Raw genomic sequence first — 27484 nt, 5'->3', positions numbered from 1 at the left:
TTTGCAACCCGCCACTGTGCCACTTGTGTTACTTGTCAAAGCCACAATGTAGGCAAATCTGTAAAAGTAACACAAGGGTTCTGGGGTTTGCCTCAAGCACCTTTCCTACACTGGCAACTTGATTTTGTACAAATGCCAAAGTGTCAGAAATATGAATTCATTTTAGTTATAATATGTCTGTTTTCGGGTTGGATTGAAGCCTTTCCCTGTTGCAAAGCTGATTCATTGTCCGTTGCAAAATGTCTGTTAAACCACATTATCCCTACCAAGGGAATTCCTGCCACTTTGTCTAGTGACTGGGGAACACATTTTACTGGAAAAATTGTTCAACATCTAAACCAGGTATTACATGTCACCCACCTGTTGCACTGCCCTTACCATCCACAGAGTGCAGGGGCAGTTGAAAGGCGAAATGGTGTGCTTAAAAATAAGCTGGCAAAAATCTGTAGTTCCACAGGGTTAAACTGGCCAGCTGCTTTACCACTGGCCCTTATGGAAATTCGGTCATCCCCATCCCAGAGACACAAATTGAGTCCATTTGAAATCATCATGGGACGCCCTATGCGAACAATGGCTACTATTACCCCAGCCCCAGACCTAAACCTAACTCACAGCATGCTCCTCCAGTACTGCAAAGGGTTAATGCAAGCTGTGAGCTCCTTCCATTCGCAGGTGCGAGCAGCTTGGCCGACGGAACCCACCTCTGCTGCCTGTCACACTCTTGAGCCTGGTGATTGGGTCTACCTGCGGCACCACCTTCGGAAGCACGCCTTGGAACCCTGGTGGAAGGGTTCATACCAGGTACCGCTCACCACCCAGACAGCAGTGAAATTATCCGGCATCGCTGCATGGATCCACGCGTCACAGTGTAAGCCAGCGCCACCTCAAGGGGACCAAGCACCTCTGCAAGACCACGCAGGACCAGCTTCAACCCCAGAAGACAAAGAGGAACAGCCTGCAATACCTTACAATCTGCGCTCTCGTAACGGTTGCCAGAAGCAGAGGGTAAGCAGACAGCAGAACCCAACAAACAAGAAGCAGTAGTGAGCCTAGTGCCTGCTGCCTGGTGGACGTAAAACCGTGACTGCTGTTCCCTCGAAAGGGGTTGTCGGAACCAGAAAGGGTCCTGCTTCCAACATGTGTCCTTTGAGAAGCTTAATCCTCAGCTACTGTGTCCTGAGGGTCTGGGGAATCCAGAGTGACAGTGACAATTCTTTCATCCAACAACAGGTGCAGATAGCCCAGATCCTGAATATTTCTAATTGCTGGGTCTGCAGCCACATCCCAGCTCACTCACAAGCTAGTATCCCCACCATGGCAATCCCTTTGAATTCCTCAGAGCTTGCTGGAGAACCCTATCCACTTAAAAGGACATGGAAGGAAAATGACACTTGGGGGCTGGGAAAAACATATGTTCCTAAACTTATAAGTGTTGTGAAAGGAAAGGGCCACTGGTGCTGGGTGTGTAATGGGACAGGGCTGAATCTAGGGAGGAACAGCTGTCTCCAATACATCGTGTCCCATGGTGTATGGGACTATTCAAACAAGGTTGGAGAATGGCGAACCGGGTATGGAAAGATAAACTTCCTCTCAACCTGGGATCAAACCAAAGATTCAGTCTCTTGCTCCCCCTACAGCCTCCCTGAGAAAAACAGCACCATCTACAAATGTCATGTGAATGCTACCTCTTCTCCCAGTGAAAATCATCCTGTGACCTTTGGGGGATACTATTCCTCCTTCGTAAATTCTTACATGTCAAAGGGTTGCAGTCAACCCTTCCCAGCTTTAATGGGACATCATTGGGTTTGTGGGGAAAATGCTTACACTGTGTTACCAGCAAATTGGTCAGGTATCTGTTATCCTGCTCAGCTCTACCCACAATTCCGGGTGCTTCAATCCCTCCCATGAAATCGCCTCTGTAATTTCAGGCGAAAAAGGAGGGACTTGCCAGATGCTAAATGGTATGTGGATAACATAAGCCCCCTAACTTGGGAAGAAGCTGTTGGCATTTCTTTAGTCCCAGTAGGGGGAGTAATCCACCATGCAAAAAGGCTTTTAAGGTTACAAGCGGTGGTTGAGATCATGGCCAATGAAACAGGAGAGAGCTTAAAAGCTCTAGCCAAAGAAGCAGGAGCGGTCCGACAAGTGGCCCTCCAAAACCGTCGGGCATTAGATATAATACTGGCAGCCAAAGGAGGACCTGTGCTCTAATTGGAACAGAATGCTGTGTATACATCCCTGATAATACTAATGAGGAAATAAATCGTGGTAGCCATCTGGAGCAAATTGCATACCTTCCCCACAAAGAACCAAGTTCCTTGTGGAAATGGATAAGTAACTTATTCAATTTCTCTAGTCTGGGAAACTGGTTGTTTCAAGGAATCCTGACTATCCTGTTTGGAATTCTAATAATCTTTGTGTGTTTTCAATTGATTTCTTGTTGTATCCAAAACTGCACAAGACACACCATCCATCAGGTTACCCCTAACCAGAGTGCTAATCTAATGTTGTTAAATGTCACCAGTGAAAGTAATGAAAAAGAACGATTGATGTATGGAATCCAGTAAGTCATTGGTCATGGGCGTAGCCTTGACCAAAAGGGGGGATTGTGGAAGTATAACATTGTATAAGTATAACGTTGTATAAGGGGACATGCTGGATACATTGTATATGAGAGGGCATGCCAAAACATTTTACAAAGTATCTGAGGGAGCGCACGTAGGGACAGTTAGCTTTTGAATGGAGAAGCAATTAAGATAGAGCCAGCACGTCTAAGAAGCAGGCATCAGAATGGAAGGTGTGAAGGGCAATTAGTTAAGTTAACTGGAAGCTGTTAAAGGAGATTGTTACGGGTGGCAGGTAATTGAAGATACGTGACTGGTCTCAGGGATCTCGAAGGGTGGTGACTAAAATCTTTTTCTTCTTTTGTCTGTAACTTCTCTGTAACTTGTTCTCCAAAAAACTGTATAAATTAAGAGACACAAGCCCCACTCGGGGGGCTCACTTCTAAATGTCTTAGCAGAGCAGCTTTGCTAATAAAACAGAGTGGTCTGATAAATTGTGAGTCTGAGTCAAACTTTGACAGTATAAACAAAGGACAAAGATACTGTGATGTTGCTTCTGCCTAGTCAGATGGATTTGTTAGTACAATGGGAACAGATAAGAGCAGTTAAATTGTGACTTGAAAGAATACTTTAAGATTGCCTCAACCCCTATCTCAAGGCAAAGTCAAGCAACCAGACCAGTCACGGTAGGGGGGATAAAACACTAAAAGATGAAAGAAATTCCTGTCCCTGACCGCAGCACAACCTCACTCCTTACCCTTCCCATGGGGTACAAAAGAATCATAGAATCACAGGGTTGGAAGGGACCTCAGGAGGTCATCTAGTCCAACCCCCTGCTCAAAGCAGGACCAATCCCCAATTTTTGCCCTAGATCCCTAAATGGCCCCCTCAAAGATTGAACTCACAAACCTGGGTTTAGCTGGCCAATGCTCAAACCACTGAGCTATCCCTCCCCCCGAAAGAGGTGGGATGAAGACCCAAGACCCAAAATGGAACATGACCCTAAGTTGTAAGGGGTGGGACTGTGGGTGTGCATTGCAGGTATATTTGGGCCTGCTAAGGAGGAGGCGATGGGAATGGGAAATGAGAATGGGGAACGGGGACACAGGCAAGGCTCTGTGGTGTCAGAGCTGGGAAAGGGGACATGGGGTAAATGCGGTTTCAGAGCTGGGAACAGAACACTGGGAAACAGACTCTGCCGGAGTGTAGAGCTATGGATATGCTTGTTTGGAACTAACCCCAATAAACATCGCATTGCCTGCACTTCGGACTTTTGGTCTTTTGCTTTCTGTCTGTGTGACAAGAACCGGGGAGAGTGTGAAGGGAAAGCCCTCTAACAAATACAACCAACCATAACTCCTTGTCGACCATAACTGGCAACCTTACTTCCAGACTGGCTCAATCCCTTGCTGTCTAAATCACTCTGTAGCTAGAAGGCCTGACATAACACCTCTAAGAAGGGCAAACTGCCCCATTTGTCTCACTACTGTGTTACCTAAATCTACCGATTGCTAACTCGAGCTCCTGCTTTTCAACTAGGACAGGAAGCAGAAGTGGGAAGATAAATGAGACTGTTCCAGTAGTGTTTCTAGCCTGGCTGGGAGTACTGGAAATTTTGTGAGAAGGCTGTGAGGTTTGTGCAGACTCAGAAGAGTCAGATGTTTTGAAGATGCTTCATGCACAGGCTGAGATATTCAAAGTATTCTAGATGATTTGGATGTCCATCCTTTAATAGGATTCTAAACCCCTTAGACATCTTTGCAAATGTCAGTCACAAACTTTGGAGTGACTCTCTGAACTCCAAGGTGTTTGAAGTTCACTTGCTCATTTGCTGATGTTTTCCTGCCTTGTGGCCTGTTTTCCTCATCCATTGCAGTAACTGCCTGGCCTTGCATGGGAGAGCAGAGGAAGAGATGGCCTGTTAGAACAGAGGGGATGATGGACTATGATACTCCCTGTAAATGGGCAGCTCTTATTCCAAACCCCATTAGCTAATGGTGACACATTCATCTTCAAAATCTAATCTCAGTTTTAAACAATCCCAAGAAAAGTGGGAGGAGAAAGCTCCACAAAGAGAATTTTAACAGCTTCCTCTCAGTTACGTTGTCTGCATTATACTCTCTTCTTGGCATGGAGCCTGGGATGAGCTGAGCATTGGCCTGAGGAATTCATGAGCAGATAGAAGTACATACATGACAGTGTCTGCATGCACCATGGAGACATGCTTGCAGTAAGAAAAGGAACTCAGTTTTGAGGCATGCAGTGGAAGAACAGAGGGGAACATTCAGGGGTCAGAACGTTCAGGATGAGCTCCAGGCTGTACACCACCCCAGTAATAACAGAATTACAAATGGAAGGGATAGGAGAAATTCCTACTTTTCAGATGGACTCAGAAGGGGTCTGGTCTATTTGGCAGCCTTTCTGAAGAACCACAGCTGCAAGTACCACTGTAAATCCTGGCTGCACAACCCAAGAGCATACAAAATTCAAATTGCATTTGCAATCTAATGACCACAAATTTGAATAAACATGGTTAGGAGCTGGATCCTGGCCTAAGTCTCAAACAGTCAAGGATATGATGGACTAACTGGGCAAAACGATTGGGCTTGAAAAGAGGCATAAGAAATTTCAGCTCAAAAGATAATTTTGTTTTCAGGAAATTATATGTGCCTGAAACAGGCTTAGATTGCAAGAACCACCTCCATCACAACTACAGTGATGTTAGCACCATACTATAATAAATCCACCCTTCAGATGAGACCATGTTGTCATCTACCTATTTAACAGGTGAGAAATTACACTAAGGTTTCTTCTGTCTGTCTTGAGCATCCATCCATGAGGAAGTTAAAAATCCTAGGGCACTTTCCAAAAGGAATAAGGGCTGACTCATTTGCTCAACATTTTGAGGCCAGCATTTTGAATGTGGCACAAACAAATAAATTCATGAAGACCACAAGACCTCTTGAGTTGCTCTGAGCCAGCCTACTTCAAGACCACCCAACCCATTCTAAGACTTCAAAATCCATTTTGAACTGCCCTGATCCGTCTCAAGGAATCCAACTTGTTTCTAGCTGTTCTACTCTGACCCTTCCTGATCCATCATGAGATATCCCCAAGCTATCCCCGTTTGTCTACAGCTGCCCTAACTTTCCCCAGTAAACTCAGTTTGTGTTGATCTAATCCAAGATGCTTAGAGAATCAATTCCGCCAAGCCCAGAACTACTCCCATCTGCCCAAGCTATTCCATTTGAGCCATATTGACATTTGGATACCCACCGTGATAGAATAGAAATCTAATCTGAGCTGCCACTACCTATCCCAATCTTTTTCTAGCAATCCCAATTAGATCCCAGACCTCTGTAAGTCTCCCTGTACTACCCTGAGCCCCCCTGATTTGTTCTGAGCTGCTCCAGGCTATCCCAACTGATCCTGACCCTAAACTGCTCAGAACTATTTCTATCCAGGCTGATCTACTCTAAACTATTCTACACTATCCTTGATGCACTCTCATTTTTAGCTGAACTCGCCAAAGTTATCATGATTTGGTTTGATCTATTCTGAGATATCCAGATTAGTCTCTAGCTGCCCTGAGCCACCTCAAGCCTACTCGCTCTCCAGTACAGGCTTTTATACTGTTGTAGAGAAAAGTTTGTGGACAGAAATCTGAGTAACCATACAAATTAGTATACCAGTCACATCATGGCTTTGGAAAAGAATTCCGCAGCCCTGCTCGTCTCACCCCCTTCCCTGAAGCCTGCAGTGCTTCAAGTACACACTGTATACATTATAAATTGGCATAGTTCCAGAGACATCATCAGAGATATAATTGGGGATTGGTCCTGCTTTGAGCAGGGGGTTGGACTAGATGACCTCCTGAGGTCCCTTCCAACCCTGGTATTCTATGATTCTATGATTCTAAGTGCCAGCTCTAAGACATCGTCTGAGTCATAGAAGGAGAAGTGCAGTTTGTTAAGGCATGACACGTCTTGGCTCAGCTGGTCACATAATTAAAAGGGTTTTGTGTCTGATTAATTTCATCCGGTCAGTAGAGGTCTCTGAGCAAAATGAGAGGAGCTGCCTCCTTGTACACTTCTGATGAATACATTTTCTAAGGGGGCCTAGGGAGCTATCAATCATTCCAGTCAAAGCAGCCTTTAGGAATTAGAAGACAGGTAATCATTAGGGGAATGGCTCTGCCTTGGGACTAGTAAGTAGGTGGCAAGGGCAGGTGTCTTTTTGTCTAATAGGAGACAGCTGGTTCAATCAGTGAAATCCTTGTGGAATGGATTCCAATTCTATCTACCCAGGTCCTAACGCCTTGACAACTGTTCGTTCACCCAGTAACTAATGTTTCCCAATCCAATTAAGACTGCTCTCTGTCAGGGAGGGAGGAGGGGCATCTGGACAGTGATTCTCCCGCTGTTTCACTCGGTGGACCACTTTGTGTGAGCTAGATCATCACAGAAAAATACCTCACACACCCCTGATGTCCTAATTGGTGGTGCTCAGAATGTTTCATTCTATTTACCCTCATGAAGGACTCCACAGACCTTTGGTGGCCCATCAATCAGTTTGAGAATGACTAATCCACCACTTAGTACTTCAAAGGGGGAAAGCCACCCCCCATTTGATCAGTACTGGAAATAGATGTCACTGTGTCAGCCAATCATATTTTTCAGTGTGGTTATGTCCTTCCTAGAAATAGTGGCCTCTGTGAAGGATGGCAAAACTGATCACCAGCTAAAGAGATAAAATACCCAACTTCCCCCTGCTATCACTGTTTCTTCCATGAGACAAGAATTATTTTAGTCTTCCTTACACCATCAATTGTCTTGCAATTTCTTTAACCCTTGGATGGACACTGCCTTCTCCACAGAGTTCAAGATAAAGAGGCTTCAAGTAGCATTGACCTGTGCAGAGACATTGGGTAAAAATTTCAAAAAGCTTAGGTGACTTTGGGAACCTAAGTCCCATTTTCAAAGGCACCTAAGTCACTCAGAAAGAAGCCTAGGTTCAACTGACTTTCAATGAAACTGAGACTCTGAAGTCAGTTTTGAAAATGAGATGTGGGCACTTTTGAAAATATTACCTGTCAGCCACCATAGCTGCTGCCACTGCAAAAAAGAATACCGCAGAGTCAGACCACAGCTCCTTTGACTCCTACCTTGAACCCCCACAGATCCCAAATACTGTAGATCACCAGGGTTGGGAACACTGCAGAGTAATGATGCAAGGGGAGAAGCACTCTTCTGCTGCCATGACCGCATCTCGGGGCGCTTTGCCCACTTGCAGTAGTGGAGGGGACCATTGGGATTTTTTTTTTAAGTTCCCTTTGGCTAAGGTTCCCAGTGGCCTTTGAAACTTTTGGATGCCCATTCATTCAAATGAGATTCAATATAATGTATATAATACACCATTTTATTTTGCCCTCAGGAAAAAAGCCAAGTCCTTAAAATCGCTCATCCCCACAGAACAAGCCTTAAGCAGATACAAAGTGTGTGTGTGAGGGGGAATAAGAAAGTTATCTCTAAGAGGTGGAACCTGAGATTATTATTCAAGGTCACAAACAATAAGTATAACACCTCCCAGGCAGCGAATATAAAGCCAATGAATTAGAGTCATTCTAGCATTCAGATATCCAGAAAACACTAGTTATAAATTATAACCGGCACAATGTCTATAAATCAGATTATGTTTATAATAGACAAATCCTGCAGTTGTCTCTGCTGCTGTGAAGGCTTTTCTCACAGCACAACTGATGCCGGTGTGTGGACAAGGGGCAGAATGATTTGGAGATGTCATACAGAGGATGCACATGCCCCACATGGCTCCGCTGCATATTGGCAGATGGGGTTGGAAACAGGGCTCTGATGGGAGAATCACTGCTATTCAAGGTCTTCTAGTCCTGCACTATGTGAAGGGGAGCTCAGGGGCTCGACAGTTATTAGCCTGGAGCAGAAATGACAACAGCTCTTCAGCCTAGGAGGGAGAATTCTTTCGCCTCCTCCCATCTGCAGCGTTTCCCTTGCAGCCCGCCATATTACTCAGGCTAGGCACTGAAGGGAAGAGTTTAGGCACTGCTTATTACACATGACAGATACACCTCAAACACACTGTTGATAATCCACACCCGTATTAGACCAGAGACACTGTGGCAGTTACCATTAATCCAATCTCTCCTTTTACTGCTATGGGTAGCTTGGAAGTAGATAAGTGTACAAAGGACTTAGAGAGCCAAAAACAAGACTTTGGAGAATGCCACAGTGTAAGGGAGTAGAGAAGTCACGACATGTAAAGCAACAGGAAATATAGTTCCTTTCATTCAATTTTTGCAAGTTCATCACTATGTGACTGCAATACAAAAGAGGATGATTCTTACAGCACTGAAAATGAATGCAAAATACGGGGGGGGGGGAATCCATTGAAAGAGGCTCATTAAAGCTGCTTTTAAAGCAAAACAATTGCATTTAGAGAACTTCGAACAAGAGTTAGGGAAAATGTTTATGATAAATCTGCATACACATAAGGAAACACTCTATTATTAGTTCTATTAAAGAAATACAAGCTAAGTTACTCAATGCTAATGGTATATGGCCCATATGCAGTTATATGCTAGCAACAATAGCTACCCTCATGCTGAGGGATATGGCAGTCAGAAAGGCACTATCTTCAACAGTCATCATACCCAAAGACCTCTTCTAAAAGAACAGAGGTCTAAAAAAATCACTAAGATCTCTACCTATGCCATGCCACATATATGCTTATGGTTGGTGTTTCCTCCTATTATCATTTTGATGACTCAATATCATGGACTGTTGCATATTTGCTCCTGATAAGTTAAAAAGTAGCTAAAAGTGCAATAACAAAGTATTGGAAATGTATTTACCTGCCTTCCCTGACTTGGGACATAATCGCATGAATTCTGAAAAAGCTACTAAAATTACAAGACAAAACATCTAAAGTATATTCTGTTGCTATCTGGTTTTTATTTTTCACCTTTGTTATAAAAACAAGACCAACATTTTCCATCCAGACCACCCATCCAGCTTCGTTTATATGAAAAGCGTACAGAGAATCAAAAAGCTGGCTCAAAAAAAGGAGCCTCACATGAGACAGGCTGAGTAACTAAAGAAGTGACTTAAGCTAGTGTTTATGTTTCAGTTCAAGGGCTATTTATCTGTTCATGTGCTGCAAAGAAGGTACCAAAATATGAATGAATGTCTCCTTAAGTATGTTAAAAAGAAAGACAAGAGGACAATAAACGTATGTAGCAACCAAACCTATGTGACTTCCCACCAACAGATGTTTGTAGGTCTGAAGTCTGACTATATTGTGTTGCTACAATACTTTGCATTTACACAGTGCCTTTCATGTGAGGGTCAAACAGAGAGATAGGTATTATTACTTTAATCTTCTAGGATTGAGAAACTGAGCAACAGAGCGGTTAAGTAACTTGTGCAAGGTGAATCAACAATTTAGTGGCAGAATAAGGAACAGAACCCTGATCTCCTCACTGCCAGTTCCCTGCTATAACTTGTAGACTACACTGGCTTCCTTTCTGAATCTATGGAATGGCTCATAAAATGTATTTAGCGGATGTGTAGATAAACACCACACAAACAGGGTTTAAGGTGCACAGCATTCAAAGCTAAGTTTTCAAAAGGAAGCACTCATACTGAATGTGTTAAAATTGACAGAGCTATGTTAAAGATAACAAACACTTTCATGTGGAATGAAAGAAATGGGGACAGCAAGTGTGGATGTATGCATGTCCATTACCACTGTTCTATTTCAGTCATGGACCTACCAGCTCCGCTGAATGAGTGTGTGGTTTCGTTCAAAGGGGAAGAGAAAAAAGGCCCTGTTAGAAATATTGGTGCCCACTTTCTTCTGCTCCTGCAGGAATCACATTAAGTGAACTATGCCACATTCAGAAAAGTACAATCATCCCAAGAAGCCCCTAGACACAGCAGAGATCAATGGATTTTTAGTAGGTTTAGCACAATTTAATTTTTTTAAATATATAATTTCTATGGATAATATCAATATTTATTTTAAAGCATTTTTTCAGTTTTATCAAATTAAATTTTCACAGTTACAAGAAGTTATGGATGTGTGTGTGTCAGGCAATAGAGTGAGGTCAGACAAAAATTATTTAATGACAACAAACATTGAGATTCCAAAAGTTACAGTTTTATAACCATTAAAACAAAAATTGTCAGCATCACATATCAAAAATATACAAGGTAAATATTCTTATATCAAACTCTAATAAGTTATCCAGGAGCATTTTTCTTACTTTATCTATGTGTAAATGTCAGTTATTACCAATAGCAATACCTTTTCTTTAGTTTGTGTGGGTAAATTGATGTTTACTGATATTTACAAATAAAAATCAAATCCTTCAGGTTGGTTGTGGAGCCCCCTGGAGTAGTGCCTTCATGATGCTCACTGCATGACCCTACTGACCCGGCGCCTCCTCATTCCTTCTTGCTGGTTACTCCAATAGAGGGGAAGGCGGGCGGGCTTAGAATGGATATGAGCAGCACATCTCGAACAACAACAGTTATGAGAAGGTGAGTAACCGTTTTTTCTTCTTTGAGTGGTTGCTCATATCGATTTCAATTAGGTGACTCCCAAGCCTTACCTAAGCGTGGGGCCAGAGTTATTGAATAGCTGATTTGGGCACTGCTCTGCCAAAAGCTGTATTATCTCTGGCGTGCTGGACAATGGCGTAATGAGAGATGAACGTATGTATTGAGGACCAAGTTGCTGCCCTGCAGATTTCTTGTATCAGGACCTAGGCCAGGAACGCCGCTGATGAGACCTGACCTCTCGTGGAGTGTGTCATAAGTGCCAGGGCTGGTATTTTGGCGAGCTCATAGCATGTGCAGATGCATGACATGATCCAGGAAGATATTCTTTGAGATGAGACCGGGAGTCCTTTCATCTGGTCTGCCACCGCTATGAACAAGTGGTTCGACTTTCTGGATGGCTTAGTGCGCTCAATGTAAAAGGCTATTGCTCGCTAACATCCAGGGAGTGCAGCCTCTGCTCACAGCTACTGGCATGAGGCTTAGGATAAAAAACAGGTAGGAAAATGTCCTGACTAGCGTGGAAGTGTGACACAACCTTAGGAAGAAAGGCCGGGTGAAGTCTGAGTTGCATCTTATCCCTGTGGAAAACCGTATAAGGTGAATCTCAGGTCAGAGCCTTTAACTCAGACACCCTCCTTGCTGATGTAATGGCGACCAGGAAGGCTACCTTCCACAACAGATAGAGAAGGGAGCAAGTCGCCAGTGGTTCAAATGTGGGCCCCATTAGCCTGGAGAGGACCAGGTTATGGTCCCATGTGGGGACAGGCTGTCTGATCTGGGGATTTCATCTGATGAAGTGGGTTATAGCCCACGAAAGCTTATGCCCAAATAAATTTATTAGTCTATAAGGTGCCACAAGTACTCCTCGTTGTTTTTGCTGATATAGACTAACACGGCTACCCCTCTGAAACCTGTCACCATGTTACAGAGCAATAGCAAATATTTGCATTGTAAATCTCTAATAATTTACAATAATTAAATAATTATTCTAATAATTATTATTAGAATAATTTAATTCTAATAATTAAATAGAATTAATCAAAGAATTATGAATTAAAGTGCTCATCATGTAAAAAAGAAGGCCCATTGAAAGCAAATGAGCCATTGTGAAGCATCAAAGGACAGAGACCTTGTTGATTGCATTCCTTATCCCCTTTCCCCCACCCCTCAGGAAGGGGAGACCTGCAGATAAACTAATCCATCAGCTTGGATTCTGGGGTGAAGGGAATAAAAATCTCTGACAAGGAGAAACTTGGTTCTTTTTGCTCCTTGGTCTCTAAAGGGGCAAGAATTGTTAAGTATAAGCAAAAGACCCCCAGCTGTTTTGCCTCGGTTAGCCCGACAGTACATATAGAGTCTGCTTATGATAGAAGTTGCTCTTATCTTTTGAAACTCAAGACTGATAGTCACTTGTGTATGCTTTAACCTTGTAAATAACATTTCTTAGTTAATAAATTTTAGTTAATTTATTACAGGACTGGCTCTAGGCGTTGTTTAGTTTGAAATCGGAGATAAATTGCCCTGGGGTACAAGTGACTGGTCCTCTGGGACTGGGAGTAACCTGAATATTACTGAGATTTTTGGTGTAAGGGACCATCTATCACATAGTCAAACTGCCTGGGTGGTAAGATAGACTTGAATGCCCAAAGGGACTGTCTGTGGCTCCATGGTAAGACTGTTACAGTGATTTAGGAGTTCATAGTTTTTACTGGGTTGATGAAATCTAATTATAGAACATACAACCAGTTTGGGGCTTTTGCCCTGCTTCATGATAGTCTGTCCTGAGGTCGGCACTCATGCTTGTGAGCCACACCAGACAGTCGGATATACATATAATCTTAATATGGTTTCCACATGTTTAATGTTTGTTGCTGTTCAATCATCCGCTGTATAGTGTGTGGGGGGGGTGTGGGGGGGTGGTTTGGAATTGCAACTTTAACTGCAATTTAACCAGGTAATTTTTTTGTGATAAATTACTTCAAGGCTTAAAAGCCACGTCGTAGTGACAATAGCTGAGAATGTAAGGCCTGAGGCCTTTTTCTGCAGCCACATCAGGCCCATGAGCCAAGAAGCAGAAAGTCACATCCTTACATTCCATCTAAATTATATTAAAATAATGTAATATCAGACTTGTGACAGGTTGCTGGACAAGAACTCAGCCCTCTGTCATGCCAGCTCCCATTAAGGGAAGTAAATTGGAGCTGGCTAGAGAAAAACCTGCACCAAATTGGTGAATGGGAGACAGCTGCCAGTGTTCCCTCTAATTTTTTTTTACATCCATGTGCGGAATTAATTTTATGTGCAACAATATGGAGGTGATGTGTGGTGGGGGTGGGGCAAAGGGGTTCAGAGTGTGGGAGGGGGCTAAGGGCTAGGACAGAGTGTTGGGGTGTGCGGGGGTGAGGGCTCTGGTTGGGGGTTTGGGGTGTGGGAAGGGGCTCAGGGCAGAGGTTTGGGATGCAGGGCGGGGGGTGTGAAGGCTCTGGGGTGGGACCAGGAATGAGGGGGTTAGACTTCAGGCAGCCCAGGGGCTGCAGCAGGTAGAGACGACTCCTCCCGGTCCCCTCTCGCTGCAGAAACTCAGGGCCAGGGGAGAGGCGCCCCCCCCCCCCCCCCGGGCCGTGGCAGTTTTAGTGGGCCTGGGCTAGGCCGGGCCAAATCGGGTCGGGGCGTACGTACTATGTATAAAGATGTACTTTATGGTTATTGCCCTTCCGTCTATGGCCATGACGTACTCCTGTCCTATGCCAGGTCTTGGTACTTCATGGATGAGTCAGAACAGACAAGGCAGTGATGAGTGGGGACGGGGGAGACACTGCTGTGCTGCACATCAGGGGAGACATTCAAAAGACACTCGTTCTACCCTTGGCCGGTAGCAGTTAAAGGACCTGTGGAACTTTTCCAAATCATTGATGCTGGGCATTTCGCTCCTCCCACCCACAGAGTGCACTGGTGTACTACACCCCCTGTCCTTCTACCCCCACTTTACGTAGAGCAGTCCCACCCCTGGAAACAGACTGCTTGGAAAGAGGACTTACCCCACAGATTCATCTCCTTATCTGATCGACTTTAAATTTGGGAGAGAAAGCCTAACCTCCACTCCATCCTCAGTGTTTAGCGGTCCCACTTCTTTCTTTGTTTTCTTCTTATTTATATGGCTATAGAACCTTTTACTATTGGTTTTAATTCCCTTTGCAAGGTCCAACTCTACTTGACTTTTAGCCTGTCTCACTTCATCCCTACATGTTCTGACCTCAATAAGGTAGCTTTCCTTGCTGATCCCTCCCATATTCCACTCCCTGTACGATTTAATGTGAGTGGCTGTTTTTTGCCTCATTTCATTATTTGGATACTTCACTTAAGGCACATACAAAATTAAAATGGGGGAGGAGGGGAATCACCACCTGACACATGAGAGTGAAGAAATTATTTGAAGCCTAAAGGAGAGCTGTGCAACAGGAATTTAGTACGCCTGGTCATATCAAAGTATGTAACTGAATCTACAAAAGCAAATTAGTCAACTAATTGCTTGACCAAATACTGTCAATACATTTACATGTGTCGGTAATTATGACTTCCTGCAATGCACGGTTTGTAATGCTTTGATGCCTATGCCCATCAAGTTAGGTTACTGAGTGGCAGAATTCTTCTGCAAAATGTTTTCTCAAGGGGACTGGAGTGGATGTTTTCAATGCTAAGAGACAACCACAAAAAGTTAACAGTTGCAAGACCGAAGTGAAAAGGAAAAAATTAGTGCACATGGATTTGTATTATAGACTTGAATCAAATCTGCACCAGAATACCCAGGTTTTGTGAAGGGAGTCATTTCTTGGGGACAGACCCATGCAGATGGAAGGAATTCAATCTCACCAAGCTGCTGAGTAGAAGCTGAATCACTATGCAGCCATTACTGCAACCTTAAGGCCGCAGTTAATCCTGCTGCTGCTCCCACATCCCTACCCTACATGGAGTGATGACTGGTGGGTCCACATTGGATAGTGGATCTGCAACTGTCTTGCTTCTTTCCATGCCTACCCCTCTGCCTCCATACCCCAAAACCTTGCTGCATAGGGATGCAAAGGGAGTCTCAGAGAATGGGGTTCACACTGTGCAGTGGTTGCAGATCCAATGAATAGAGCTGACACCCATCCCAAAATCTGCCCCATGGCCTATGCAGCAGAACCATAGTAGGTCTGCTACAAGGTCTGTTCCATTGTAACAGAAGACAGAAGTGGATTTTCTCCCTAAAAACAAGTATATATGAGTTTGAGTGAGAAATCACAGGAGATAAGATCAGGGACAGTAAGGCAGATGCAGGGATAAATTGGAGCCAAAGACATAACATGAGAGGCTATTACTAAAGGATGCAAAAGTATGCTGGATAAGAAGCAAATGGATGGCTAAAGAGTGTGTTTAGGTCCCTCGCTTAAAGCAGGGGAGGACAAAAAGAAATTCTTCAGTCTTCAGTAAAAAAAACCACAACACTAACAGAAGATTTAATGCAGTACTAGTTAAAAGGAAAGGGAAAGGCCACAAGGCAGAATTACTTAATACATTCAATAAGCAGGGCCCAGGGAAATTCTCAACTCTAGTAACTGGCAGAAGTGGTATTAGAAGTGGCTATTATTTTTGAGATCTTATGGAGGCAGGCAAGGCCCTGCTGAATTGTTGGAAGAATTAAGGAGGCAGAGGATTTGTAGACACCTAAGAAAAAAAAGGTGAAAAATGGTAGGCAACATGAGTTTGTTACACAAATCATGCTAAGTGTGTGTGTGACTGGATAATAAGTTTAGCTGCTAAATAAAAAAAACAGAACATATCTCCATTTTAGTAAAGCGTCTGATATGATTCCATGTGGCAGTCCCTTAAAAAAACAGATTAGATGGAATTTACATAAAATGACTGAACTGGATGAAAAAAATTGATCACCAATTATCAATGATTTAATGTCAAGTTAGGAAGAGATGCTGTCTGATGTTCCTTAGAGGTCTGTTCCGGGTCCAGCACTATTAATACTTTCATTAGGGACTTGGAAGATGGCAACAAGAGCAAGCGAAATAAATTCTGATTATATGAAGCTAGGAAGGAGTGTAGATAGTTTGGAGAACGGAATTAAAATACTCTATTGATAAACTGAAAAAAGGGCTAAACAAGCGAGATAACTGCAGAGAAACACATCTATGAAGGATTAATCAACTGCACAAAAACAGAGCAAAGATACACTGCATATAGGCACAAGACAGCATCTAGTCACCATAATGGATGATAATTTAAACAAGTCAACAATACAATGCTGTTGTAAAAGAGGTTGTATTAATAGCAGTAATAAATGTAAAACATTATTCCACTTTCATCCGCACTGATTATGGCTATGGTTCAATTCTAAATTCCTTTAAAAAAAGACAAACAAGAGTGTTCAGAAGAAAGTGACATGAAGACTACATTATTTTAAAAATGGGACCTTTGAGAGGAGGTTTAGGAAGCTGGATATGTTGCCTCTGAGAAAAGACTGAGGGGGGATTTTCAGACTGTGGTCCGCGGACCACCAGTCGTCCACGAGCTCCATTCAGGTGGTCCGTGAAAAGTTCCCTCTAAGGGGCGTGCCTGGGTTGCTGCACATGAAAGAATGAAGGGCCACACACCTAATTAGTGGAGCCGCGCAGGCATGGCTCCACTAATTAGGTACCTGGACCCTGGAGAAGACACACATGTAAGGTGAGGTGGTGGCCTTGGGAGGAATAGGGGGTAAGTGGGAGGGGGCAGTGGGGTGAGAAGAGGGGCTGCGGCGGCCAGAGAAAGAGGCAACTTTTTCCAGCTCTAGGGCTGCTGCGGCAGGGGAGAGAGGGCACATCATCACATTAGAAAGGTAAGACTAATGCTATTAAAATAGGAGTTGTGTGTTTTTATCTGTAGAACAATAAAAAAAGTTTATTAAGTTTGTTTTTTATATAGAATTTTTATCCAAAGCACTTTACAATAGTTAGCTAACGGTACAAACAATATTTGGAAAGATCATTAAGTGGTCCGCGGAGACTCTCAGCAATTTTCAAGTGATCCGTGAAAAAAAAAAAAGTTTGAGAACTACTGGGTTAGAGGGCTGATCTAAGATCAGTTGTCATTAGTTCACAGAACACAGGATAAATAGTGAATTGGACTCACACAGCATGTAAATCGCACATGTGCTCATGCCCACACAGTGTGGGGGTATAAATTGCAGCGTTCTTTTCATATCCTGATCATTATGAGATTTACAGGAGTAAGAAATACCACATCTGAAATGATGTTTTTGCCAAGACCACTAAGATTGTCATCATTTAACAGAAGTGAACTCTTTGATGGAGGGGAGGGGAAGGGAAAAAACTTCCCGAAATTTACTATGTTTGAGGCATATTCACTTGAAGAGGGAATGCTTTATCACTGAAGTTTCATAAGGCATAACCCTTCTCCCCAGATATAATCTATCATAATTTCCGCACTGGAAAAATTACTTGTTCATAAAAGCCAGGCATTTACTAGTATCCCTGATTTTAAAAAAACACCCATCTTAACGGGAGGGATAAGTGCCTAGTGAAATAAAAAGCCTTTATAAAAATAATACTGAATATGTGGAATTAAATTCCTGAAATGAAACAAGCTTAGGACACCTCAGTTCAGCCTCAACAGGCCCATGTTCCAAGTCATTTGGCACAAAGTGTAATACTTTTTTGGTCAGAGGAAATTACACTGAAAGCACAAAGAGACTGAATTCTTCTCTGACCCCAGAAGACGGTGCCTCCAGAACAGGGATGGGAATCCACTGCTGAAGTAGTGTGTGTGTGTGGTGAACTCAAGCCTGATCAGAGACTGACTGTCCTCAGATCCCATGAAGGGAAGGTCTCCAAAGTTAGAATGAGATACAAGATGAGCAATTCCTCTTGCATTCTAAGAGAGTGTCTTCGGAGACAGGTAAAAGTCCCTACCCTCCCAGCCTTCTGTGTAACACTGAACCAGTGCTCATGATGATGGTCATTGCTGTCTGGTCCTCTTCACGAAGATCTCATGCATATAATCCCAAAATCTTCCCTGATGAGATTCGTTATGGTGAATCATGGTGGTGAGAGCCTCACCCTGATCAAGACTCTGCCAATAATCCTGTAGCCACATCTCCTTCCAGCTGAAACATAGAAGAGGGAAAGCGCAACAAGCCATTAGAAAGTGACGGGGTCTGAAGCTGAACCAACAATAAGACTGAATTCCTCTCTCACCTAAGAGAGGACTATGAAGGACAGAGGTTGGGGAAGTTCACTATTAAATATTGGAATTACTGAGCCACTGTGCTCTCTCTCTCCCTCTCAATCAGTGATTCTCAAACACTTTCTATTGGTGACCCCTTTCACAAAGCAAACCTCTGAGTGCAACCCCACCCTATAAATTAAAAACAAACTATTTTTAAGTGCTCAATTTATCACACATTTTTATTTAATTATTTTTTATAAATTATTTTTTTTAACTAGTTACTGTTTCATACTGGGAATGAGCACAAAGAAACTTTGTCAAAGCAGACTTAGTGGTTTGAGCATTGGCCTGCTAAACCCAGGGTTGTAAGTTCAATCCTTGAGGGGGCCATTTACGGAACTGGGGCAAAAATTGGGGATTGGTTCTGCTTTGAGCAGGAGTTTGGACTAGATGACCTCCTGAGGTCCCTTCCAACCCTGTTATTCTATGATTCTATGATTGCCACCTTTACTTCTGTGCTGCTGCTGGCAGCAGGCGCTGCCTTCAGAGCTGGGTGGCTGGAGAGCGGCAGCTGCTGGCCGGGCATCCAACTCTGAAGGCAGCACAGCCACCAGCAGTGCAGAACTGCAGAAGTAAGGGTGGCAATGCCACACTATGCCACCCTTACTTCTGTGTCACATTTGACCTTTGCACTTGGAGACATGGCTAAGGGGAGCAGGGACTAAAGCAAATTTTGGGGTGGCTATAGCCCCTGCAAGCCACCCCTCCCAGCACTGCCCCTGCCAGTGTGTCTGATTGTTAAATTATAAATTACTGCCCCTTTTTTTTTTTTTTTTGGCCAATCTCAGTGTTCTGATTGGTCTGCGGTTTAATGCAGCTCTTCAGCTGCTGAACAATCAAGCCCTCCAATGTTGTCTCAGTACCATCCTTTTAGTCTCAAAACAACAAATCTGTGCACATGATACTACAATCCCCAGAGTTCCATTTCCTTAAAGCGGTGGGGATAAAAAAAAAATACACTTTGTTTAGGAACAACAATCACTGCATTATATGTTTACAATACTTCTGAAGTAAATACAGTACATTGCAACAGAAATGGGTGTGTAATTTTCTAAAATGCTAGATTTAAATTATATACTGTATAGCAGTTGCTCTTTCATGCAGGTGTTTGTGACCCCCATGTAATAACCTCATGACCCCGTTTGAGAACCCCAGCTCTAAATGTATCCTAAGAAATCTGCTACGTAAATTCCCTTCAGAAACCACAACACCTCACTACTGGCTTTGGAACTTGTTTAGATTTTGTGTTTGTGAATTTAGTGTTAGGGTAACATCAACAGCCTTGGAGAATGTAGTCCTCTAATAAAATAAAACCTTGCACATAATCCTAACCTGGAATGACCACCTCTAGGAGCATCGAAGTAGCTCTCTATGGCCCATATAGCGATAACTGGAGATGGGGTGAGACCACAAGTCATAGCAAACACTAAACAGCTATCAGATGGGAACAGCTTTTGGTCATAAGAAGCCTAGGCTGTATTTGAATTAGTAATCAAGAGAGGAAAGGCTTTGAATCCCATCAATCCCCTGAGCCTTCCAGTTACTCAGTTTTTTTGGGGGGGGGGCGGTTGGGGGGGTATACTAAGGTTCTCAAACTTTGTCATAGCATGGACTACATCTTAACATAAAGTGTGTGTATGGCAGCTCCCTTCCCATTCATGGTCATGTGGAGCACCTCCTCTCCCATTCATACTGTGACAGAGTACGCCAAAGCTTCATGTAAGTTGTCACTGAGGTCGTTCCATGACTAGCTAAACCTGGCAGGTTGTTCTTGATGATCCCTAACATTCAGCCTCTCATGGAACATGTTCCCTCCTCAGCCAAGCAAGACTACCACAGATTCTGGCCAAAAAAACTGAGTGGGATGCCATTTCAAACCTGCCCATATCAGCTACGCAGTACTTACTGCTCATCCACAATGCCACATTCATTTGTCTTCCCCCCCCCCCCCCAAGATAATGAGTACAGCACTTCTGGCATCAATTCTACTCATCACAGGATGAAGAAACCTTCAAGGCTGTGTTGCCCAGAAGCAATCCTCACATATATAGTACAAAAGTCCCAAAGGAAGTGTACAGTGTGGTCAGAGAAATATTCTTTGTGAACATTCAAATGTGTATGTACATTCTAGACCAATAGAATTTGTTTTCCCATTATCAGTAATGTCACTTGTTAGGATATAGATATTCAGACCTGTCTGTAAAGGCCTATATTCTAAGACTTTAGGTGTATTCTTATCACTTGGCTAGTTAGGGGTATAAAAGAAAGAATCAAAATCACTGTCTGCCTGTGTAAGGTCCTTCTCTTACTGTGACAGTCTGAGGCCCTGTGCTTAGGCTAAGATCTTTGGCTAAGCAACAGAGGCAGCCATAAGCTGGGAAGCAACCGGTCACATCCTCACATTCCAAACTAATCACATTGAAAGAAGGTGCTATTGGGCTGTTAGGAATACAATCCTGTCCCGATAGTGCCTATCACCTCCAGAGAAAGGGAAGTGCCTAGAAGATGTAAAAGGAAACTTAGTTTGATAGCATCCTGTCTGGCAAGAACTCACTTATCAATAGCTGGGATGTGAAATCCTCACTTCTGTATTGTTTTGTCATTATAGTTCCCACTTTGCTATTGTTTGTCTGTATAATCTCTGTCTGGTTCTGTGATTGTTCCTGTCTGCTGTATAATTAATTTTGCTGGGTGTAAACTAATTAAGACGGTGGGATATAATTGGTTACATAATCATAGGTTTCAGAGTAACAGCCGTGTTAGTCTGTATTCGCAAAAAGAAAAGGAGTACTTGTGGCACCTTAGAGACTAACCAATTTATTTGAGCATGAGCTTTCGTGAGCTACAGCTCACTTCATCGGACGCATACCGTGGAAACTGCAGAAGACATTATATACACACAGGTTTCAGAGTAACAGCCGTGTTAGTCTGTATTCGCAAAAAGAAAAGGAGTACTTGTGGCACCTTAGAGACTAACCAATTTATTAGAGCATAAGCTTTAATGAAGTGAGCTGTAGCTCATGAAAGCTTATGCTCTAATAAATTGGTTAGTCTCTAAGGTGCCACAAATACTCCTTTTCTTTTTTCTATATACACACAGAGACCATGAAACAATACCTCCTCCCCCCCGGGTCCTGCTGGTAATAGCTTATCTAAAGTAATCATCAAGTTGGGCCATTTCCAGCACAAATCCAGGTTTTCTCACCCTCCGCCCCCCCCCCCCCCCACACAAACTCACTCTCCTGCTGGTAATATCCCATCCAAAGTGACCACTCTCCCTACAATGTGCATGATAATCAAGGTGGGCCATTTCCAGCACAAATCCAGGTTCTCTCACCCCCCCCACCCCCATACACACACAAACTCACTCTCCTGCTGGTAATAGCTTATCTAAAGTGATCATCAAGTTGGGCCATTTCCAACTTGTGCTGGTGAGGTGTGAGGCAGTGAGAGAACCTGGATTTGTGCAGGAAATGGCCCACCTTGATTATCATACACATTGTGAAGAGAGTGGTCACTTTGGATGGGCTATTACCAGCAGGAGAGTGAGTTTGTGTGTGTGTGTGGGGGGGGGGGGGGGGGGGGCGGAGGGTGAGAAAACCTGGATTTGTGCTGGAAATGGCCCAACTTGATGATTACTTTAGATAAGCTATTACCAGCAGGACAGTGGGGTGGGAGGAGGTATTGTTTCATGGTCTCTGTGTGTATATAATGTCTTCTGCAGTTTCCACGGTATGCATCTGATGAAGTGAGCTGTAGCTCACGAAAGCTCATGCCCAAATAAATTGGTTAGTCTTTAAGGTGCCACAAGTACTCGGTTTTGTTTTTTTTTGCTGATACAGACTAACATGGCCACCAATCTGAAACCTGTCACAAAGGACTAAATGGACTGTGGAAATTTAAATGTTTCTCACAACTAGCAGTGGTTGCTTCAGAACAGATTTGAGTTACATTGCTGGTAAAGTGGAGGGAAGCTTACACTGCCTCTGCCCATGCTGAATCTGGCCTGTGGACAGAAGTCTCCAGCCTTTAGGACTGCCAGTCCAGTACCTTTCACCAGCATTGTGGAAAAGCAGGGACGGAGCCCAATCGTCCTGTTCTGATAGGTCAAACCCTTGCTTTAACCACTAACCAATGCTCTTTACGAATTCCCCCCACATGGCTGTACACAGCATACAGGACTCTTGCTTCCACCTCAGGGGTGTCATACATTTCAGGGCTGCTCTACATATGTAGTTTGAGAAGCATTTTGGGATCCTTCAGGGTGAAAAAGTATTATACAAACCTGTATTAATTGGGCTTTTAAAAAAAATGATTTTGTAAAAACAACATTCATAAAATACCTGTCTCCTGCAGAGAGATCCTCAATGTTTCCAAAGCCAGGGGCTGGCATGGGACATCCCATGTGTGTGAACTGAGCTATGTGGGGTTCAGGAGCTGGCACTTTCCCACGAGATTTCTTATGATCCCTCTCACCAGCGACTCGGATGTTCTCCCTGTCACAGATGAAACACTCAAAGCCATTCAGGTAATTGGGCAAAGTCATGTCATTCACTCCCCACTCACGTCTCTCCATGTTCTCCAGCAGAAACTGGTTCGTAATGCCTCCTGGCTTCTTATACTCTAGATATTTCAAATACTCCTCTCCATTCCTGTCCAGGAAGTCAAGGAACTGTGCTAGTTCTTGGGGGCTTCCAAAATCATCCACGAGGATGATGGAGAGGTCATCAGGCATCCAGTCCCGCACAGATGGGGAGCCTCGGTATACAGGGATGGCACCCAAATGCATTGGACGCCACAGCTTCTCGGTCATGTAGTCATTGCATATGGCATTCTCCATGGCAAGATGAAACTTGTACCTGGAGATAAAGGTCATGAATTCAGAATCCTCTGTTGTGGCTGTAGAAGTGTCCCTCAGCCTCTCACTGGGAAGCTCTCGGTTATTCAGGCATTTACCATAGGAGTCTACCTAAAATAGTAATAATCATCTTTACAAAAGTAATTTCTCTGTTTTAAGCTTATTTTCAGTGGACAGTTTCCTTATATGATTCCTTCTGACCAGTTCCTAAGAATCTGAGCTTGGCCTCTCATTCCAACATGTTCCTTCTCAACAAGTGGAGTAAGCCAAAAAATTCTAAAATATCTAATATTCATTGGAGAATATTTTTACATTTCAACTCTCCTTCCTCTTCCAAGCACTCAATTCCTTTCCCAACAGGTTAAGAGGAATTCTGAAAGTCAATGGCACCTCCTTGTGTCCTGCAGCAGAACTGTGCCTCAGATGTTTAACCACAGCCAACAGACACAAGATGCAGAAAAACTTGGAGAAGTAGAAACGTTAAAAAACGGTACATTTATGTAGTGGGCAATGCAGAACAGGAGTTGGTGAGGAAGGGGATGAGGCTCATTTTTCCTGTAATTTTTTTCTTAACATAATACTATCACAGCACTTCCCAAATGCTGTATAGACATCAATTAATCCATATCAATCTGTAACCCACTAACCCCCCTTTTTTATCCTATGACTGCAGAGGAGTTAACGGGACACTCCACCTCGAAAGGTCCCTTAGAATATGTGCTAACTAGGTATGTTAAACAATCTGTTCCACCTTGTATTTAGCTGGGTCTGTGACGCTCAGAGTACCTTTCCCACACTTGAAAAGCTCTGTGTAGCTCGAAAGCTTGTCTATCTCATCAACAGAAGTTGGTGTCTGATCTCCTGGGACAGACACAGTTACAACAACACTGCATACAGTCTCAAAAACTGAGTTTAACAGCAGATCTTAGGCCTACAATACAAGATGTAATCCTGTCCAAACACAGTGGTTAGTAATTCTATAATTGAACAAGTGCTGAACATTATTTCTCCTTGTTTACAAGTACAGCTAAACTGTGTTCAGCTAACATGATTGCTGGCAAGAATGTTTATGCATTATTTAATCTCATAGGGTGACCCTGATTTTGACAAAAAGAAAAGGAGGACTTGTGGCACCTCAGAGACTAACCAATTTATTAGAGCATAAGCTTTCGTGAGCTACAGCTCACTTCCTCAGATGCATCTGAGCTGTAGCTCACGAAAGCTTATGCTCTAATAAATTGGTTAGTCTCTAAGGTGCCACAAGTCCTCCTTTTCTTTTTGCGAATACAGACTAACACGGCTGTTACTCTGAAACCTGATTTTGACAATAAGACAACTAGTTTTACCCTCAGGCAGGTCCTCAGTGTGCTTCCCTTCCCATTACAGCCCAATTACTTCATCAGTATGAGGTCAGATATGGGATGCTCAATGCCAGGTAGGCTAGACCTCAGCATTTTTTCTTCAGCCTGAGGGTCTAGACTGCTCCCCCTCATGTCAACCAGGTTACTAACTCAAGTTTACTCAGTCCCCACAGACAATCATAGCTATCAGCCCCTCTTGTGTCTCCAGGGTTTAACTTGTAATGACAGAGGCGCTGGAGCTCAAGCAATTTTTACACATTCGTAACTCATGCAGCAAGCCCAGAGGTGCCAGGGCTAAGAACGGCCAAGCCTGGCGGTACCGGGGCTCAGCCCTGGCACAAATTAAGCATGGAGCGTCTCCCCCACTCCTCTCGCTGCCTGCCCCGCAGGAGCCCGAGCAGTTACCTGGATGTGTTTCATGAGCTCCCGCACGTATCTGTCCCTGTCGGAAGGGACGTCGCAGTGGGACTGCATGTACAGCACCGGGGCATAGCCCTGCTGGCGCCACCGCTCCTTTTCCGCCAGCGGCAGGGCGGCCCGGCGCAGGTAGGCCAGGCTGGGCAGCCACTGCAGGGTCAGGGGATAGTCCGACTCCCTCCGGAAGGTGGCGGTGTAGTTGAAGAGGCGGATGCCGGGCCGGTGGGAGAGCAGGTAGTTGTTCATGGGGGACTCCTCGTGGAACAGCGCCCAGGTCTGGTGGGGCAGGCGCGGCAGCGGGGCCTCGTAGGCCCGGAAGTCCGTCCCGTAGAAGATAACGGCCTTGGTGCGCCGGTGCAGCGCCACGCGCCGGCGCCGGGTCACCAGGCAGGAGCGGCGCGCGCAGTCGATGCGCTCCGTGTCCCCCGGGAAGTGCGGGAAGAGGCCCGGGCTCCACCACAGCAGGATGGGCAGCTCCCGGTTGCGGCGGGTGTCGCCGTTCCCAGGGCCCCGGTACGAGGCCGCGACCACCGCCCCGAACTCCACCGGGGGCAGGCCTGTGCTGGGCTGGAAAGGGGAGCGGCCGCGGGGCTCGGGCGGCCCCTCCGCCGGCTCCCACTCTCCGGCTGCGAGCGGCCCGGCCCCCGCGGCCAGCACCGCCAGCACCAAGCTCGCTGCAAGGCAACAGCGCAGCCGGGACGCCCGGCCCTGCCCGCCGCCCCGAACGCCCATGGCTGGCGGTTCCGCGCGGGCGCCTGCCAACCCCCCTCCCCCCGCTGCTAGCCCCCCTCCCCTCAGTCCGTCCCTGCGCTCTCCAGCCCAACTGTGCTGTGCCAGGGTTGCCAACTGTCCAATCACAAACCCAAACACCCTGTCCCTGGCCCCGCCCCTTCTCTAAGGCCCCGCCCCGTTCCTTCCGGCGCTCGCTCTTGCTCCAGCCGCACTCATTTTCGCCAGGCTGGGGTAGGAGAAGGGGCGCAGGGTGCAAGCTCCAGGAGGGGGTTCAGGGCTGGGGGTTCAGGCTCCGGCCAGGCGGCGCTTACCTGGGGCGACTCCCAGTCAGCGGCGCAGCAGGGCTAAGGCAGGCTCCTGTGCCTGACCTGCCCCAAGCCGCTCCCAGAAGTAGCTGGCCCGTCTCTGTGGCTACTGGGGCGGCTCTGGACACTACCTCTACCTGCAGGCAGCGCCCCCGCAGCTCTCATTGGCCACAGTTCCTGGCTACCAGGAGCTGTGGAGCTGGCGTTCAGGGTGGGGGCAGTATGCAGACACCCTCCCCCTGCCTCGCCTCCCCTTCCCCAGGGGCCACAGGGATGTGCTAGCTGCTTCCGGAAGCAGTATGGGGCCAGGGCAGGCAGGGAGCCTGCGTTAGCCCCGGTGGACTTTTAGCAGCCTAAAATCTCCCTGTTTGGCTTCAGTCACCTCTGGGAGATAGAGATCCATATTGGGAGACTCCCAGCAAAACTGGAAGGGTTGGCAACCTTAGCTGTGGTGCCTGCTCAGGCATTCGGGGCAGCCCCATAGAATCATAGAATATCAGGGTTGGAAAGGACCCCAGAAGGTCATCTAGTCCAACCCCCTGCTCAAAGCAGGACCAATTCCCAGTTAAATCATCCCAGCCAGGGCTTTGTCAAGCCTGACCTTAAAAACCTCTAAGGAAGGAGATTCTACCACCTCCCTAGGTAACGCATTCCAGTGTTTCACCACCCTCTTAGTGAAAAAGTTTTTCCTAATATCCAATCTAAACCTCCCCCACTGCAACTTGAGACCATTACTCCTCGTTCTGTCATCTGCTACCATTGAGAACAGTCTAGAGCCATCCTCTTTGGAACCCCCTTTCAGGTAGTTGAAAGCAGCTATCAAATCCCCCCTCATTCTTCTCTTCTGCAGGCTAAACAATCCCAGCTCCCTCAGCCTCTCCTCATAACTCATGTGTTCCAGTCCCCTAATCATTTTTGTTGCCCTTCGCTGGACTCTCTCCAATTTATCCACAACTCTCTCCAATTTATCCACAATTTATCCATCTTGGTGCCTGCCTGCCCGCCCCTCCCTCCCGTCCCTCCTCGCTCCCTGTCCAGGTGTGGCCTGTCTATGCCAAGTTCAGCAGATCAGTTGAGCCATCGTTCCCTGCACAGCCTGCAACCCACACCAGTGCTGAGGGATGGCCCCTTGCCTTCACAGGTTAAGCCTGGCTGGGCCATGAGAAGCTGGATGTAGGTTCCTCCCCAGATACAACAGGAGAAATAGGATCGCCTCATAGCCCAGCACAGGCAGCATCCTGGTGCCATTCGCTCAGCAGCAGCCAGGACCAAATTGCCCATGCCAATGCTGTGACATTAGGAAGCCAGACAGCTAGCCCCAACCCAGCCTGCATGCTCAATGGATCCCATGCCAGGCGGTGACAGCAGGGCTCAC

The 27484-nt window shown here is 45.2% G+C and overlaps 1 protein-coding gene across 1 annotated transcript; it reads right to left on the bottom strand.

Annotated features, from left to right (window-relative positions):
* Nucleotides 1-16505: 16505 nt before the first annotated feature.
* FUT11 (fucosyltransferase 11) lies at nucleotides 16506-25826 on the bottom strand. The gene is made up of 3 exons (XM_084633905.1): nucleotides 25061-25826; nucleotides 22780-23405; nucleotides 16506-18314 (listed from the first exon to the last, which is right to left on the bottom strand). Exons 1-3 carry the CDS (start codon nucleotides 25802-25804, stop codon nucleotides 18167-18169), a joined length of 1518 nt encoding a protein of 505 aa, XP_084490031.1. The 5' UTR covers nucleotides 25805-25826; the 3' UTR covers nucleotides 16506-18166.
* Between the last annotated feature and the right edge of the window lie 1658 nt (nucleotides 25827-27484).

Source organism: Lepidochelys olivacea (genome assembly GCF_965140295.1).
Source record: "Lepidochelys olivacea isolate rLepOli2 genome assembly, chromosome: 7".
NCBI classification, from domain to species: domain Eukaryota; kingdom Metazoa; phylum Chordata; order Testudines; family Cheloniidae; genus Lepidochelys; species Lepidochelys olivacea.
This window is presented reverse-complemented; position numbering and strand designations above follow the sequence as displayed.

Excerpts from the sequence above, each read along its gene's own strand:
- FUT11 (XM_084633905.1), bottom strand. The coding sequence starts at position 25,804 with ATGGGCGTTCGGGGCGGCGGGCAGGGCCGGGCGTCCCGGCTGCGCTGT. Across the intron at positions 23,406-25,060 it reads AGCTCATGAAACACATCCAG|GTAGACTCCTATGGTAAATG; the intron begins GTAACTGCTCGG and ends TTACTATTTTAG. Across the intron at positions 18,315-22,779 it reads GATCTCTCTGCAGGAGACAG|CTGGAAGGAGATGTGGCTAC; the intron begins GTATTTTATGAA and ends TCTATGTTTCAG.